Below are 19,425 nucleotides of genomic sequence, written 5' to 3' on the forward strand. Positions count from 1 at the left end.
AAAAGAAAATAGGATGCATGGGAATGTAAAGGTCATTTCTTTTTTATATGTGTATTTTTAGTGAAAACAAATAATAGAGTCTAAATAAGCATTCAAACAGTATGAAAATGTATCAAGTAAAAATGAAAACCCCCTTCACCCTTTCCCCAGTTTCATTCCCATTCTCACCGGTAACCACTGGTGAAAGTTTGGTGTAGATCCTTCTAGACATTTTTTCTGTGCACTTACAAATGTGTGTGTGTGTGTATACATCTGCATATATGTGCACCTTCTCAGTCACACACAAAACAGCATCTAGAAAATCTTTCCATATTAGTATAGACCTCATTCATCTGAATGACTCTGGTATTTCATAGATTATATGCTGTAAATTATTGGACCGTTTGGTTGATGTTTATGGAATTTTTAGTTTTTCGTTAGTGAAACAATGTTGCCTTGACTTTCTTTATAAATATGTCTTTGTGCACACACACCGGTATTTATGTATTAGTCACAGAAGTGGATTTGCTAGGTCGCTGGGTATATATTTTTTATGCTTTGGAAGACACTATTCTGGGACCTACAGTTTGTGAAGCATACCTGGTCTGTTCACCTTTATCAGCTTTGGGGGTGATGATGGGGGAGAGGGGGGTCTATAGTCTAAACAGTGAACATTGGCGGGCCAGGCGTGGCTCAGTGGTTGAGCATTGACCTAGGATCCAGGCGATCAGGGTTTGATTCCCGGTCAGGGCACATGCCCAGGTTGTGGGCTCGATCAATGACTCTCTCATCATTGATGTTTCTGTCTCTCTCTCTCTCTCTCTCTCTCTCTCTCTCCCCTTTCTTCTCTCTGAAATCAATAAAGGTATATTTTTTAAAAAAATAAAAAATAAAAAAAATAAAGGATGAACATTAATATCCTAGTTCACTGATTTCTGTACAGTTGAACATCTTTTCATACCTTTATTAACCAGTTATTTTTTATTCTTTGATTTGTCTTGACCAATTTTCTTTTGGGTTGTTTGTCTTTTCCTTATGGATTAGTAAAAATTCAAATATTGTGGATACCCGTCCTTAACTGCATGTCACAATACTTTCCCCAGTTTACTGCTAGCGTTTTAACTTTTTTATGGTCCTTTGTTTAAATGTTTGCATACTTAAATTTGTCTGTATTGTCGTTTTTTAATTCATTGTTTTGTGTCCTATGGAGGAAGGTCAAGATTATGAAAGTATTACTTTAATTTTATACATGCCTTTTTTTTTTACACTTAGATCTTTCATCCATTGTGCTTTTCTTTGAGTGTGTGATTCAAGAGAGTAAACACTTAACTTTGTTCTAAATCAGTAGTCAGTTCTCCCACTGCCACTCCTTTCCCCCTCAATGTGAAATTCTTCCTTTAATGTACACGTGGGTCAGTTTTCAGATTCTTTAGTGTGCTCTATTGTCTAGCCTTGCGCTGTGTCTTACTGTTTCATTAGAATAGGTTCGTAGTATATTTTTATATCTGGTAGGGTATTTTCTCACCTTGAAAATTCTGTTGGCTATTTTTCTGTATTTACTCATCTATAGAAACTTAGAGTATGCTTGTTGTGTTCCATAAATAGTCTATTAATATCTTCATTGTTTAAGTAAATATTAATGGATGTAAATAAGGTTGAGCTGTATTTCAAAAGAAAATTACAGACTTTTTGGAGGATAACAGCTGATATTGAGGATAAGCTTTAAAAGTTTTTCAAAAACAATATTGATTAACACTCTTTCAAATGTCTTTCCTGATAAGAAAAAAAATTAAATATTCATATCACTAAGATGAATATGCCTTGCTTAAGTATTCTTAAAAACTTGGCAGTAAAGCAGAGATCTGCTGTTTTTCCATTCATTTATATTACATTATCAGACTTGCCTTTCAGTACAGAAACATTTTGGCTCTGAGACTTACAAAAATCCTGTGTATGATTATCAAATTGTTTTCAGTGTTTCTTTCAGGAGGAACAAGTTTTGGTAAACACTGCTGTGTCTAATCCAAATAATCCAAATATACGATAATGTTTTACATTTAGAAAATTGCTCATGTAGAAGATTGCGGTGTTCTTAGTGCCAGCCACCCTCAGAGGGAATAAACACGCTGTCGATCATTACCCAGCCTCTCCAGTGCCACCTGGATACGGGGCAGCTCACTTATTAGCTCTTCTTATTAGTGTCAGACATTATCTCCTTACATCAATTAAACTTTTCCTGTAAAACGTAAATCTATTAACTCCCGGGGCATTTGGGGGTGTTAAAAGGGTTGAGGCGGCCCTGTTCCCTCTGCCCGGGCCCCTCGTTATCTGGAGATAATCTCCCACACAGTGATGTATCGGTCAACACTGGAAGGACCCGTTCCCATATGTAGCCTTGTGGGGTTTTTTGTGTTTTTTTGCTTCTGTATCTGTGGAGAGAGACGCAAAAAGCTGATGACATTGGTTGTCTCTGGGAAGGGGAATTGAGTGACTAGGTGCTGGCATGGGAGGGATTCTTTTCACTACTCTTTGAACCTTTTGAATTTGTGAAACATCAGAATTTATTCCCTAATCAGGAAAAAAAAAAAATTTAAATAAAGGATCTATTCCCTACTCTTTTTGTAAATGAGAATTTCAGCACGATGACTTTTCTTGAGTAGTCATCATGTGACACTCTTGCTATTGGTATACCAAGAAGACACCTTGGAAACCCCCATCATGAATACATTCTGGGACATGCTTGATCTGTAGGGGGGAAGAATTGTAGTGATCCCCTCTTTCACCCAATTCCCCAAGTTTCTCCCAGTATTTACAGGTAGCTGTCTGGAATTGGAATGCACCCTAGGGGCATGTAACAAGTGTGAGGACTAGTGGGCCCTCTGAGAATTTATTCTGTGGCCTGTTAGGTACCAAGCCCTAACCTTGTCCCTTAGAACACTTGCTGCTTACCCGGCCACCTCCTGTATCTTCTCCCAGCAGCAGCTGTCCTCCCACACCACTGTTCCAATTCCCAAGACCATTTGCAGAGCCATTGCGTTCTGGAAGGAGATCTCCATGGCAAAGGAAAGCCACTTCCCTTTCCATAGTAAATGGAATTTCTACCATTTAAAATAATTCTCGAAACCATAAAGGCAAATTGTATGAAAGGTCAAATTTTATTTAAAAACTAAATTTTAAAATGGTTACAACTGAGTGTTAAGATTAGGGATAATCATATTTTTCTTCTGAAAGTTCTGCTTTCCAATTTTTTTAAGTTTCAATGTGTATCAGATTTATAATCAAGAGAGTATTATTTTTTTTAAAAACTTTGAATCTTGTAAATAGGAACAATTTTAGAGTGTGCAATGTAGTATTTCCATTAAGGGATATTATGAAACCATTGAATTGATGCTCTGAGAATGAAAACGAGCCTTGAGGGATCGTTGGCATAATATAAAGTGGAAAAATCAGGATACTAACTAAATGTACATACAGCAGTGGTATGTTCTATTTAAAATTCAGATGCATAGAAAAAAATTAGGAAATGATATAAAAAACTCTTACTGGTTTAAGAGTAGGGATATTTTTTTTTTTTCATTTCTCTACTTTTCAAATTTTCTTGATGTGGTTATGTTGAGTGTGCGTGTGTGTTTAATTATCTCATTCTGTGCCATCTTGTGGTATCACTATCTTAGGTGTGTTTACAGATAAAATAAACCCCTCTTTCAGCTTAATTAAGAATCCTGCCCCGAGGAAGGAGAAGGGTGCTTCTGCAGTGGCGCTTTCTTTCATGGGCGCGCCATTTACTTGCTACCTGAACAGAAACTTAAAAGGGTTGCAAAATGCTGCTATGACCACCAGAGCTGAAATCATGGCTCAGCTTTCGAAGTAATAAAATCCCACCCAACCTGTGGTCTGTTTTCTCGGGCAAAGCAAGGAGCTGTGGTTTAGGAGAACCTCCTCATTTGTTTAACATAAGTGTGTGGGCCGGGACAAGTAAACGCTCTTAAATAAAGGGGAAATGAATTATTCAGGATTTCTGTATATCACAAATAGGAAGCATAGGAAAGTTCATATTTTACATTTGTGAGTGATTTTATATTTTATATTTTATGAACGAATATACAGGAGTACATTTTAAAAAATAGATTATGAAGGAACCATATGGAAACAAATTATTTTTTTATGGAAAAGAATTATTTTTTTCCTGAATTCCATGATTTAAAAATAGCTTTTCCGCCAGTTTACTCCCTCTCAACAGTATGGAAATAAGAAAAATGTATTGCAATTTTAAGAAGAAGATAAAATATAGATAATTTCAAATTTGAATCTCTGGAAAGTTCTGGAAAAAAAAGAGCAGTCAGGAAAACTTAAGTATCCTTAGGGCACAGTAGATGTATTTATTGCTCCATCGGCTTGAAGCCTAGAGCCAAAACTGTCATTCTGCCAGGTAGGCGAACTTCTCAGGAGGCAAAGCTGAACTTCTTATGTGTCAAAATGGATGCAAACCACTGAATAGTAACTAACTTAAGAAAGCTTTGCATTTCAGTACCTCTAGCATAAAATTTTAGAGCTTAGTTTGAAGATAAGATGCTTAATTTAAACACAGTGTAAATGCCCTTTTCTGATTGGATAGTGTGGGAAAATATGTGAGTTGTTTTGGTTTTTTTACCAGACCTTTCAGCCCATATGAAGAGAGCCCACATTTCTGACCCTGGGCTTTGTGAGCATATTATTGCGATCACACATTAGCTGGTCACCTTCCCTTCTTAGCCAGCCCTTGAAGCTATGCTGATGGCCTGTGATCTTCCATGCAACCCAGACTGTGGGACTCACTCTCTAATGGGACCCATGGGCAAATTGTGTCTGCGGAAAAAACAAAAAACCTTACAGTGTCAACCTTATAGTATCCTGCCAAATTTTAGAAATGTTTTTACAGGATACTTTCCAGGAAAAATGCTGGGCTTTGGAAGGCTCTAAATCTCTCCTGGTCCACTGACTACTCACCTTGTTACCCTTCCCAAATTTTTATTTACCTACTTCATCCCACAGACATTACTGATGGGAAGAGAAAGCTCCTCATGTCATGTTTCCCCAAACTTGGCCTTTGAATCCAGGACCAAATGAAGATTAAGACACTGTGGGGTGTTTGGTGTATGAAGCCCAGCAAATAAGGAGAGGCCTAAAATAAATGCTAAGTTACATGAGTCTGTAATTCCTGGAAAAGCTGGACCTAACAGGGAGGGACCTTTGGTAGCTCGTGGTATAGACACGCTGCAGGGACAGTGTATTTGTCTGTATCGACAGGGACCCCAGGCTCCCCCCTCCGTGTGGTATGGACAGGGCTGTGTTTCCTGCACGGAGGGAGTGATGCTCTTGTTTCAAACCCAGGGACATTGCTGGACGTGCTTTTCTAGTCATTGCAAGAAGTTTGTGTAGGGCCCAGAGATCTGAGTTGCCAGCATGAGGTTTTAGACTAAAAGGATTTTAAAAGGTAGAATGTTTAATGAGTTAGAAAGTACAAGGGCAGGTTTAAAAGAAAAGATAATCTGTGCCGCTGTGCACATGCTTAGTATGCTGCCTATAGAATGTTTGGAGGGAAATTCCCAACAGGCATTTGGAAATTCAGGTGTAGAAAGTAGATTTGGAGTCCTGCACGGGAGGTGATGAGGGGATGAAGTTAATGAAATAGTCCCTGTTTGTTGATGTTTTCCTTGTATAACCACAATCCGGGGGTAACCAAAACCCTTATGAAACATCTCCTTTTGCTCAATAAAGGTTAGAGCATGATCCACGAGGCTAGTGGTGTTTTGTTTCTTGATCGCTCTGCATCCTGGATGATATAACCGGCGTCTTCTGTGCAGGGCTGCCCAGCATTCCAACCGAACGTGTGTAGCAGTGTTCTGTTACGACCGTAATTTATAACAGTGATTCATTGGGGGATGTCTGGAGCCACCTCTAACTACAGACATTCCCGTTCCTTATTCAGCTCACTGAATGCAGACTCTGCTTCTGTACCATAGACTCAGTGATTCCATTTTCTTATTTCAGGTTCCATCGTCCGTAATGAGGTGCGAGACCCTTTGGAAAATAGACTGATCATCTTTGGGGGAAGCCTGGCTCCCCGAACACCTGATATTGCACTGGGATTTGATTGTGTGTGTTTCCGTGTACCTTGTGGTGAAGGAAGCGTGTGGAAAGTGGAAGCGCATAGAAAGTGCTCCCCGCCTGTACAGCCCACATGTGGCCAACAAGCAAAGGGACAGGTATAGTGACCCTGCTGTTCAGCATATGTATTGATGGTAAGGGACACAATGGTTACATGAGTTGTTCTTCATCAGGGGTTTTAATCAAAGAAGATGAGCAGAAGACAATCGCTGGCTCCCTATTACCAGAAAGCCAAATTTTAAAGTGCGGGTTTTAAAAAAGTGGAGAATGGAATGGCTGGGCACTGGCAAGGGGTGGGGGTTGAAAAACAGAAAGAGAAATTTTTCATTATGTTAATGAAAAAGAGAAAATTGAAGCTTAAATGTATTTTTGAAGTAGGCTTTTGATAGCTGAGAACTTATTAAGGGATTGGGGGATCTAATCACCCGCTGTGGATTCTTACAGACCTGATCCTAGAAGAATATTCTTTCACCATTATGTTGGTACAGTATAGTACCGTTATTTTATGTTGTGCCAGTGAATCCAATTGCCACAAATAAGTCTGAGTGTTTTCATGCATCTTTTTCTTAAATGCAAGAGGCTTTTATGTACTCTTAGCAAGCATGCTTACCCAAATTCTGTTGCATGCTTTAAGTAGCATAACTATACACACTTCACTTTTTTTATACTCTTTTCCTAATGACCAACCTTCTAGAAGGATAACAAGACTGGGAATGAAGTCACACAGGATGTGACCCTATTCATCTGTAGCAAGCTTTAGAAATAAATCTTTTGGTCTTTCCCTCGCTTGATTATCTCCAAGGTGGAAACAACCATACTTGATATAAGGAAGATAATATCGACAATCACATCTTTTTTAAAAAAAATCTGAATCCAAAATTAAAACTTAAGCAAAATGCAAGTGTTCTGCCAGCAGTTAGCTTTGAGCGGGACTGCAAAGGACTACTTATTTCCAGTGCTGCATTCAGTTGGATCGCTGCTATTAAAAAGATAAAGCACAGGGATCAAAGAAATACTCACCCAAAGACATAAAGGAACACAGAAAATTGTTGCTAAGTCGAGAGTGAGGAGAATCTCATTTTGTGTTTTATGAGTGTGCAGATTGCATCCATAAATATAACATTGACTTTCACTGCAAAAAAAATAGGTGACTTTAAAATTATGGAAGGTGTCCCTCTGCGCCTACAGTCTGTATTGTTTACATTAATAAACCCTCTGTTGTCATCTTGCATTTTCCATGGAGTCACAGGCACAGCATGGCTTCTGCGCCCAGACACATACGACCACATGTAAATACTACCTTGCACTTAATTGTTTTTCACAATTGTTTTGTGCCCCTTTTATTAAAAACACATGATTTGTATAATAAGACAAGACCTAAATAGACTTCATTTTATTCTCAGAGCTTGGACAAGAATTTTCTGAAATGATTCTGGTTCATAATGTGGAAGACTGTAATTTTCAATTTCAACCAAAAAGCAAACATTTCATCTGGTAGATAAATTTGGATCCTGCCATTTATTGATATTTTAAAAAACCACTTGAAATTAGATGATTTTGCTTAAAAGTAAAAATATTTGGCCCCAATTAGTCTATTACAAAAAAAACAGGACCATTTATAACTAAGAAGAGTGACCAGCACTGTTGCACCTCTTGCCACACTAGCCACGTGCATTAATGAAACAAACATAGATTTCTGCACTGCTATCATTTCACTAACAGGGTAAGACATAGTTTTGCTCTGGAAAATGTTTCTGATGCCTGGGTGTCTTTCTCTGGCTGAGGTTTAGTCCATTTCATAGGGTTTCAATCCAGCCATAGACATAACATTACCTATGTCCTAATTTTTGGCTGAAGTCACCCTCTTCCTTACATTATTGTATTATTAGTTTATTGTCTTGGGAAAAGTACCAAGGAATGTAATGTTACTTTAATTATCTATACTTAGGATTTTTGAACAAATCACAAAGCCTCACCTCCATAAAAACGATAACTATAAGACATCACTATTTTGTCACTCAATATACATGTCATAGAAAGTCCCTATTTAGCTGATAAAAGGAACAGTTCTTTCCCCTCTAGTGGTGCATGTAATGCAATTTTTTTATTCCTACTCTGAGGTGCACCCAGACAAAAATGAGAATCTGGTGCCTCGATATATTTTCTTGTATGATAGGTCAGATTGAGGAACCTACTCACTTTTTTTCTCCATACTGATTTACGTGCTTAGAGAAAAGTTTAAACAACACAAATTTAAAAGTCAAAAAAACTAACCGCTGCTAGTCCAATATATAAGAATTGGAACCACCAGTTACTTCTTAGATTGATTCTTTAAATAAAAAGCTGTGGAAAGAATCAAAAGATTGTGAAGTAAGCTATACTGTGCAGAATAGGCTCTATTTTAATAGCTAACTAAAATGCAGAAACACTGCATATCCACCCCGACAGCCCACCCAGAGGTCTTGTGAACCCCGCCCCCCCATATATTGATGCCTCTGCCAGAGCATTTCTGCAATTTCAGCAGTTCTACAATCCAACCCATAAGCTATAGTTCTAGCAAGAAAATAAGTGTGTGTGTGAATCTTTTTCCCTATTTAAACCACGACATTAGGCTGATGTAGAGGAAGTGTGTGGGTTTTCCTGAGTCCCCAAAAAACCCATCTCCAGGATGGTCCCAGGTAGGAAAGAACTAGACAGACTGTAAGTGGCCATTTCCATTATTCTTAACATGGAGAAAAGGAACATTGACATTGAGGTAGTAAGAAGACTCCCTGGGCTTATCAGCATTTTCGTGGCCATGACCAATCAGTCTGACAAATTAGACCTCTGGTGAGCAGCATTAATTTAAGGCGACCCTGCCTGATGGTTTCCTGTGTATGTGAAATGTCTTGCATTTTTATGGTCAAATAGTTCACCCTTGTGTTAATTCCTTAAATTATTTACATTAAATCTATAATATTCAGAGAACCATTTTGGGTATTTCAATAACTGTTTTACATACAGGAAAAGACAAACTCGTCTCTCTCTTTGATTTACCCAGAAAAACTGACTTTCTGGTTTCATTTTTATATCCTTTATTAGCACAGTGATTTTTCACTTAATCTTTTTCTGTTGTTAGTAAATATATTCTGTAAGTAGAAAGTTCTGAAATTTAAGTGAAGATCTGTTTAAGGAAGCAGAGGCATTGAATACGCCCTTCAAAAATGATCCAATATTGAAAATGAGAGGTAAGCTCTTCACACCCATAATTCAGGTTTTACATGCTGCAGTTAATTCAGTGCTGCGCTGGCACTTTAAAAAAAATACAGTAGCTTGCACTTATAAGAGAGAAAAGTCTTCATTAACACGCCTATCCTGATAAGTACCACATTTTAACACATAACAGGCATTGCATTTATACTTAATGGAGTGAGACAGACACAACTTTCAAAAATTGTACTATCTTCACAATAGAAAAGGGCAACCTTGTCTACCGCCTAGTAGTATGCCCACATTTAAACAGGAAGGATTTCTTTTCTCTCTTTCTTTCTTGCTCAACATTTTCTTCAGTGTTAATATTTTTTAAGTGGTCTCAGCAGCACATTTCACAGTGAGAAATCTCTTTCAGAACAGGTGAGAGGGAATCAAATTCGTACATGACATATAAATTTATGTCATTTCATCAGTATGGTAGCTCGAGCATTCCTAAATTTCAGTCATATTTTTAAGCCTAACCTTACTAGTAAAAGTATGTATTTTGAAACAAAAATGGATTTCTTCACATCATTAGAGTGTGCTGTGAACACTAAGGAACCTTAGATGCAATTCATTACAAAGTTCTCTCTTGGCCTCTTGAAATAGTTCATCTTCCACTACTGAGTATTTGCTCTCTACTGTGGGTTGGCTGTATCACTTTGTTTTATTTGACAAAGCAGAATGAACTTCCAGTACTGAAATATATCCTAGAGGGGAAAAGTAACCATCAGATTCACAGGACCATCTTTCTGAGAAAAAGCACCTCTCCAGATAATTCAAACCCAAGTTTCAAAGAGTACCATGGGGCTCTGCTATAATTTGGCAGTGACCAAAGGGTGGTGGGAACAAAGGTAGAATAGTTTCAAACCATTCTCACTTTTTTGGTAATCATTAAGCTTTAGCTTTGTATGGAAATGTGCACCACCATTAGTATTTCTAGAAAACAACAGAAACATAGTCCACTTAAGCTTTTTCAAAGACAGTGTCATCCCAAATTAACAAATCCCATTGTATATACTGTAAGGTTTCTGGCACACACTAAAAGGAGACTCCTATGGCAGTTATTCCTGCTGAAAGCCAACCCTACAGGCAAGGGTCATTTTGAGCTATGCTAGGATTTGCTGTACACACACACACACACACACACAGTCATTTTGCTAGTGTTGCTAGCATAGCTGTGCATATGAGCAAAGCACCCTGGGTCAGTGTTTCTCAGTGGGGGTGCTGTTGGCATTTGGAGCTTGCACAGCAGTGCCTCACACCTTGTAAGCTGTATGCTATCCCAGACCCCTGCTGACTAAATGCCAGTAGCATGCTCAGTCACTGTAAAAACCAAACGTACAAAGCTTTCCCCCGTGGTCAGATCACCCCCTAGGACAGTGGTTGTCCCTCCCTTGAATACCACTGTCTACTACAATTTAGGGCACACAGGAAGAAGTTTCTGTCCCTAAACGTTGTCTCGACTGCCTTGCATTTCTTTGGATCCTGAATGGTTTCATCTCCCTTCATTTCTCAAACCTTCTGCTTCGATTCAGCTTTCATTTGCCAGTTCTTTGGGGAGGACGTTACTGGGCAGGCCTGGCAGTTCTCAGGGGCATCTTCACCTGGGTGGTCCCTGGATGGACTTAACGGAGAGATTTCACATGAAGCAGACTTGCTCATTTTTTGACCAGTTTTACTTCAGAACTATGCTGTTGCCCATAACCCTTGTTGATGTCACGAGGACCCTTGCATGGCCTAACCACGAACATGGTGGCTGACAGTCCACGTAAACAAAACCTGTGGTCTCTGAGCTTCACCATGAGATGTTACCTGGGAAGCTGCATCCCATGAATTCCAAAACAATCGCCTGTTTATCCTGTTAAAGAAGTATTCAATCCACATGCAGGTGTTCACATTCCCCCTGTGCACATGTAGTCATGTGGTTCAACTTTTCCAAAATTTGTGAACATTGACTTACGAAGGAAACGTGGATTGCATCTACATTGTTTATACTTCAGTGGCGATCGTGCCCGAAACAGGATGAGTTTTACCTAGGTGAAACATTACACTGCACTACCAATACCTAAATGTACTTATTCTCTTTGTTGCTTTTTATGACCAAACCTGAATGGTAAATGTGTCTTGAATAGATTTGGATGAATTGTAGCTAATAGAATGGAATTAATTTAGCCACTATAATTTCTTTAAATATTCAAATTTCTAAAAATCTTTTTTGAGAAAGAGCAACTCAGAGTCGATAAAGGTGGTTATATTGTGAACTTTTAGTTGGTGCTTAAGAATTTGTACCTTGTTAAATACCAGTATTTTTTTTTTTTAGAATAAGTTGAAGGGACTAAATGAGGCAGAATGCCACTCCACCCTCAGGTCAATTTTATGGTATGTAAAATGCCAATAATATTTGTGCCACTTGCCAATTTCGGGGGTTGGGGTGCTTTTCCCTTACTGGATGCTTCTGTTATAGTTTGACTATACCATTACATCGCTTAGGGAGCCTCCACAAGGAGAAGTCGCCATTGCAATGCTAACAAGGGTTCAAAAACAATCTGCATGAATCTAGGGTCAAACCACTTTCATGACTTAAAATATAGGCACTAATATTTTTTATATATTTTTAAATATTCTGTGGCTTAGAAATGTGCCAATGTGTTCACAACATTCTGAACCGACTTCACCAGATTTAGTACCTACCAAAAACTTTTTTTTTTTTTTTTTTTTTTTTTGTCTATGTGACAGTCATTTTAAAATAAAGGACATAGTCGTTCTTTGACTATTTGAAGCTTTGGTTAAAGTGATATGGGTGGGAAGCTGTGACCACTATCAGACTGACTGACTGACTCCTGATTTCCAGTGAGTGATCTGATCCTACATGTTGCACAGGTGTACTATCTATGAGTGTAAATAACTGGAACTGTACACCAATTAACATGACAGTTTCTCTTTTTTGTTGCTGTTGTTCTTGATCTGTACTGTATTATAGTATGTGGGTATAAATATCTCCAAGTATACACACATATGTATATGTATTCTACTATTGTAACCTGAAAGAAAGACTATGTATTATCTTTTTTATTCTGTACTGGTGTTTGTGTTATTTAAAAAGCAAAGTTATGCTCTATTTAGTTGTATTATATTATAGGATACCTTGCTGTGCACAATTCCAAGTGCCTTAGAACATTGTTTAGCTTTCTTAAGTATATAAAAATGCATATATGTATAAAATTGGGAAAAGTTACCTCAATAAAATCGTTGGGAAATCCCCAGCTCTACTTTGTTCCAATTTCTGTTGTATTCAGACAGTGCTCAGTCTTTTCAAATTAAAAGTGTGCAGAGTTCTCACCTGTCAAGCAAGAATAAGACGGCCTTTCTAATTGCCTGTTATTTCAGCTCCACCTAACTGAAAAAATTTTTATAGAAGGCCTTGTGATTTGTATTTTTTATTTAAAATATCTAAGAATTACTGCTTTAAACAGCAACTTACAGTGTATTTTTTAAACTTGCTGTCTTTTTATATCTGAGGATATTTGATATTGATGTTTTTCTTGACACTATTATGTATAAAAATAAAAGGTAGTCCCTTTAGAGTTTATAATATAGAAAATAAATAAAACTTCCTCATTATGCTTACTATTTAATGTATTATAAGCAAGGAAAAAGGTTGGGAACATATTTTGACCAGAAAAAGAGTTGGAGTATACTTTTCATATTTTTCAACAGGGGTAACAAATGGTAACTTATGCTCCCTCAACTCCAGGGCAAGAACAGAGGTAGAGGGGGTATTGAAAAGCAATCTGTGTACCATTATTCTCGACTTATGACATATGATGAGAAGATTAGGACCAAAAAATTAAAAAGTACCTTTGAAAAGCTGGCCCCAAGTATGCTATTAAAAATTACATTGAAACGTTACTTTCTAGAACCCAATGGAGGTAAGAAATGGACAGTGTTCGGTGGTGTAGCATTTATTGCGATTGAATGAAGCGCGTCACGGGACCTCAGCTCCGACAGCTACGCGGAGATGCTGCTCCTGCTCTGCCGTCCACGGGCAGGACAAGTGCTGCTCAGTTTAGTTCTGAACTCTGCCCTTTAAAACATGGTCGCTATCGTGAACAGACAAACTTCTAGAGAAAGGCTAATAACCTAAAGTTCATGTGACGTTTCCTGCTCCTTTGCTTAAGAAGGGTACCATTTCTAGAGATTTTAAGGAGAAAAAAACCTGGCATGTGCTTTTTATAATTAGACAAATATCCTAGGGAGGAGAGAATTGGCATTTTCCATACTTATTGACCAAGACTTTGTTCCTGGATGGACTTTTGACTTTGGTTGGCCCATGTGAGACAATCTGGAGTAAACAGCACTTGACGTTGGGGAAAATTTGCCCCTACTAGTTCAGGTGGGCACACTCAGCAGTTCACACTTAAGTGTCCACCATCTTTCCCCCCAAAGTTTGTCATGTCTTCAGTTCCGTCCCCAGTTACCCCTGAAGTCCTGGTAGGTGCCTCTCCGAGTCTTCCCCAACCAGTTCATCTTCACCCTGCCACCACATTATCCTTCCTGACGGGCAACTCGCATGTTATTCCAACTCAGAATTTTCCAGTGAGTCTCCTCTGCCCACTGAAAAACTCCCCGGTACTTAATCTAGCCTCAAGGTCTTCTGCAGTTTCACCACAGACCACAGCTCCAAACGACTCTCCTTTTCTTCCTCACTTGGGCCAAATCAAGTGAAACTCATTGTTCCCTCTTCCAACTATGCCTTCTTCCAACATTACAACTGTTTTCACATCTTTTCCTCCAACTGGAATTCTATTAACATCCCACCCATCTTTCTAGGAAGGATTCAGACGTCTTCTCCAGCTATTGCATTTTTTTCTATATTCTTTCTGACTTGACCCAACTCATTTAAAGGACATCCAATTTGGTTTGTCCCAATTCTATTTAAATGTCCAGTCTTCTTTGTCCCTGAGGCCAGAACGCTATCATTGTGCTCAGGATGGCACAATCAATTATGAAAAATGAGGTGAAGAAAGTGACTAAAGGCATGGAAAACTAGAGCTTAACAATGGTTAAACCTTGAAAGTCCTTGTAAACCTTCTAAAGGAGATTGGAATTTATCCTTAAGACAAGAGGGGCCCACCTAAGTATTTTAAACCCAGATAACATTCTCAGATTTCCCCTAATTTATTCTGGCCACAATGTAGAGACTGGATTAGGAGAAGCAATATTGGAAGTGCGAAGACCATTACTTTTTTAAAATTTTTTCATTCACAGTTGACATTTAATATTATATTAGTTTAAGGTATACCACATAGTGGTCAAACATTTATATAACTTATGGAGTGATCCCTCCTGATAAGCCTAGTACTCATCTGACACCATAGTGGAGACCATTACTGTTGCTATAATTTTGCTGGGGGGTGATGGCCTCAACCAAGGTATTAACTATTGGAATGAAGAAACATAATCAAGGGACAGTTGAAGTGATTTTTGCACATGGAAATAAGACAAATATCTTATTAAAGACGATACCCACGTGTCTGGCTTGGGCAACTAGGTGGAGGATGGTAATGCCACTTGCTGAGATAGCAAACAGCAGAGGTAATGTTGTTATAAGATGGAAGTGGGGGGGGCAAAAGGGGGAGAAGTGGGTACAAGGTGTGGAGAGGGGAAATATTCAATTTTGTACATGTAATTCAGCTTGTTTCAATTGCCTGCCTGTTGGGACATCCGCATGAGAACAGTCCACTGAATGAGTCTGAAGGTCGAAGAAAACGTCTACTGAGAGGACGTTGAGAACCATCAGCACTTGCAACGGAAGCTGTGGCAACGGGCAAACTCCTTAACAATGTAGCTGCAGACTGCGAAGAAATTACTACAAAGAAAATTGAATGAGCTATACTTTTGTTGCCTGAGTTTGTCTCTAAATCGTAAAATTACTTCATTTACAGATCCTCTGAGTGCTTCAGATGATATACATATTTTTTAATTTAACTGGGTCTTACTGGTTAGCTTAATTTTAAATAAAATGGAGTGGCACCTTATGGAGGGGGTTAAGTTGTAAAGGAAGAATTATATTTGAAAATACCTTATGTTGCCCCAAATATAAGGGCAAATTATCTCAATAAGCCCAACATAGCCTTTTTTTTTTTTTAACTTTATCAATGGAATGTTTGGTTGGTTCTTTACTTAAGCCACAGATTAAGAAGTTAGTTTACATTTAGGTGCTCTATTGTGTTTAAACACACGCACACCTTACTTTAAGCATAAGAATTACACTCGGCACTGTGAGATGCTGACACTGTAAGCGCAGAGCAAAGAGTGATGGAGGGAAAGGCGGTAACGTGCACATTGACGGAGTGACAGGCAGAATCACTCAATAGTAATGCAATCCCGCAATAGTAGTAATAGTCGTCTCCCCTTTTCTGTAAACATAGAGTTAAATTTATAATTAAACGCATGCCTGATCTAACTACCCCATATCTGTAAGAAGTTTTCATCTGTTTCTTTGTCACTTAAAAGAAAGGGGACTGATAGTGATTTGTGAGCTTTTTATAGCCTAAAGCTAAAATGAATGTGACCAAAACATACCGAAGAATCTAAATTCATTTTATAATTTAAAAGCACGGTAAAGAAAATTAATTTGGATTAATATTTCCAAAGAGTATTCACAAATGAAATGTACTTTTGACTCTAAGAACAGGAGTCAGTAAACAGAAAGCCAACCAATTTCAAGAGTTTGTGTAGTTAGAAAGGGTTTTAAAGAACATACAAATTACTAGGGGCTGGAAACAAGTAAAGGAATCTAAGCATGTAATATAAAGAACATGAAAGGCACCAGGAATTGAGGGAAAACAAAAGGATTGGGATCCTGGGAAGCTGAAAGTTGGACCAAGATGCAAGCTAACAGATTCCCGTGATGAGAACCTGATTTGAGGCAAAGCATGTGTTTCCTGACAAGTCCCAGATGCTGGAGGAGGCCCTGGTTTGGGGAGATGGCCATCCTGAGGCAACAATGCAAGCACGGAACACAATCTCTCATTTAATTCAACACACCCTGTGAGATAAGTATTAATAACATTATCACTCCCATTCTACACTGAGGTGAGTAAACGAAGCTCCCCTGCCCCGGTTATACAATGAGAGTGAAATAAACACCAGAAGCTAATTCCAGGCAGCATACCAGGCATACTACTGTTGTTATTCAATATTATAGGGAAAAATTTGTGCTTCGGTGAAAAGTGATGCACTTTTTAGATAAGCACTCCAAATTCTGACTTTATGTGGCTTTGCACCTTTCCTTGCCTTTGAGCTATAATTTCTACAGTTTTGTAATTCATAGAAAGTTGACAGTAATGAAAATAATTCTTGTCTCTAGACAAGTACATACATTCTGTCCAGTGAAGGCTCAGCTGCCTTCCCTAGATAACTGGGAAAGAAGCCAATTTTGTCTCCTTTTGCACATTTTTTTCAATATTCCTGCTCTATTGATGTTTCTGTTCTTTGTATTGCCTTCTGAACTAATTGAAACATCTTACCAGTTCCCTCCTAATGATGTATTACATAAAATCTTGAACATGTGCTCGCTTTATATACATATAAATATACATATGACTCATGATTTTACAATTTTAAAAATATCCTTTAACAATATTTACTAAAGTAGATTATATTAGTATCTAACCTGTCCCCTCTTTGGTTTTTGTATTTAAGTATCTTTACTTTTTTTTATACAAATGTAATACTTCAAATTGTCACTGCAACCATGTAAACAATGAAGAAATATCTAAATAGAAATTGAAACTTGCCTGCAATCCAGCTCATCCTAGAGAATTGCTGTGGGCAGCTTAGTCAACCAGATATTTTTCTGTGCTTGCACTATGATATTTCTGTGTAAAATGTTTTTCTATTTATATTTTTTTAACAGAAAATGACATCTACTGTGATGTTCTGCAACCTGCTTTTTTCCCAACTTAATAAGTGGCTGCTGCTATGGACCTGCCTCTTCCTTAGAACAGCTTCACAGTAGAATGCAGTATAAATATTTTTTGTTTTTTTCAATTAATCCCTTACTAATGGAATTTCAGTTACCTTCTCTATTACAAACGGAGCTACAGTAACCATCCTATTACATCCATTCTGATGCACCTCCCCTTTTTATAAATTAAGTACCTCCATAAGCTCTATTAATATTGTCAAGCATGTAATTTATAATTCCTAAAGTTACTGCTTCAGGGTCTGGCAACTTTTCTCCACTTTAGGGTACTAGCTTCCTGATGCTTTGGGATCCTTGAGTGATGCTGATGGAGAACCTCCCCTGAATGGGATATAATTGAGCTAAGCTGATAAACACAATTTCAATAGGCAAGCTGATTTCAGATGAAAAAAATAACATTTTCAAAGCCTAAACTAAGCTGAAAATTCTGTTTAATCATTTTGAAATAGATGCCATTAATTAGAGCATACTAATAAGAGTAGAAGTATGGCTTGGATTTATTATCATTGCTATGATATTTCAGTTTTGAATGGCAGGAAATAACATTTTAATGGTAGGAAATAACACTGTGTTAAGACAAGCCAGAGTTTGTATATAACCATTTTAATGAACGCATTGTGTTAGATATTATATTCAACAAGTATTAAATGAGCTAACATATATACAGAACCCAGAACAGTGTCTGACACCTGTAAGCCGGCTTTTTGAAATGGGGTGCATTGCAATGGTTAAGGGGGTTGTGATTCTCTAGCTACACCTGGATTCAAATGTTGGCTTCATGGCCTTGGGCAAAAGTCACTTGACTTTCTGTTCCTCAATTTCTAATCTGTAAAATAAAGGGACAAAAATAGTGAATATCCTTAAATCCTTGTAGGAGTCTAATGAGTAAATGTATGAAAGTGTTTGAACACCGTAATGATTGAGTCCTTACTATACTGTGTCTTTCCGGTGCATTTGAGAACTGCAGACAGTTTGATAGGGCTGGGTCACAGAGCGGTATGTCAGGGAATAAGGGGACACGATGCTGTATTGATGGATAGAGGTCAGATGACATAGTCTCGGCTGCCATGCAAAGGGGCTTGGACTTTATCCTGAGGCCAGAGGGTGGATATTGAAAGCTCCATACAGAAAAATTGCCTGATTGGATTAGAGTATTTAAAATGATAAATTTGATAAAAGGGGCAATGAAGTGATGCCTTTGGATATTTAGGAGGCAGAATCGACAAAAATTGCTGGCTGACTGCCTTAGGGAGGCAGTGTAGCATATGCTTAAGAGTGTGGCCTTTTTCCCCTGGTGAGTGTGCTCAGTGGTTAGAGTTTTGCCCGGCGCAACAAAGGATCTCAGGTTTGATTTCCTGTCAAGGGCACATACCCTGGTTGGTTGCACGTTCGATCCCCAGCCCTGGTATGGTAGGTCGTGCGAATGGGGGAGGCAACCAATCGATGTGTCTTTGTCACATCAGTGTTTCTCTCTCTCTCTCTCTCCTCCCCCCTCCCTCCCTTCCACTCTCTCTAAAAAAATCAATGGAAAAATATCCTTGGGTGACGATTAACAAAACAAATAAACAAAAAGGAGTGTGGCCTTTCTGAACTACACGGATGGGCTACACATCTGCGCTCTTCCACTTACTACATGACCTTAGGGAGCCACTTCATTTCTCAGACTCTGCATCCGTCAGATTGGTTTACTGTTATCTACCTGCATGCACTTCGCAGGCTTATCAAAGGAACTGAAGGACAGAACGAATCCAAAGTGCATAGCACAGTGTGTTTCGTGTTAGTATTAGACATACATATATATAAAGTAACAGAATATTACTAAAAAAGAAAAAACAAGCAAGCAATGTGGTTAAGTGGTTAAGCTTGAGTTTAAATCCCTGCTCTGCCATTTGACTAGTTGTGTGCCTTTGAGAAGATCACTTAACTTTCTCATGCCTGAGTGTTAGCGTTTGTAAAATAATGAAGATAACAGCACCTCTCTCATAGCGTTGTGGTAAGGAAGGCATGAAATAATTCAGGTAAAGTACCAGAACATTAACTCACGTACACAAATAGTATTTATTGAGTATATGCGC

At 38.2% G+C, this 19,425-nt stretch overlaps 1 protein-coding gene across 4 annotated transcripts in view; it reads left to right on the plus strand.

Annotated features, from left to right (window-relative positions):
* The window catches only part of PHACTR2 (phosphatase and actin regulator 2), a gene marked incomplete at both ends in the record, with an annotated part of 197,920 nt that extends 191,013 nt beyond the window's left edge, over positions 1–6,907 (plus strand). For all 4 annotated transcript variants that reach the window (XM_081141281.1, XM_081141277.1, XM_081141275.1 and 1 more), the window contains one exon: positions 6,010–6,907. In XM_081141281.1, the coding sequence (XP_080997407.1) occupies positions 6,010–6,025 (16 nt within the window). The remainder of the gene's footprint in view (positions 1–6,009) is intronic.
* Positions 6,908–19,425: the final 12,518 nt, after the last annotated feature.

The sequence above is a fragment of the Miniopterus schreibersii genome (assembly GCF_964146895.1).
Source record: "Miniopterus schreibersii genome assembly, chromosome: 6".
NCBI lineage: Eukaryota > Metazoa > Chordata > Mammalia > Chiroptera > Miniopteridae > Miniopterus > Miniopterus schreibersii.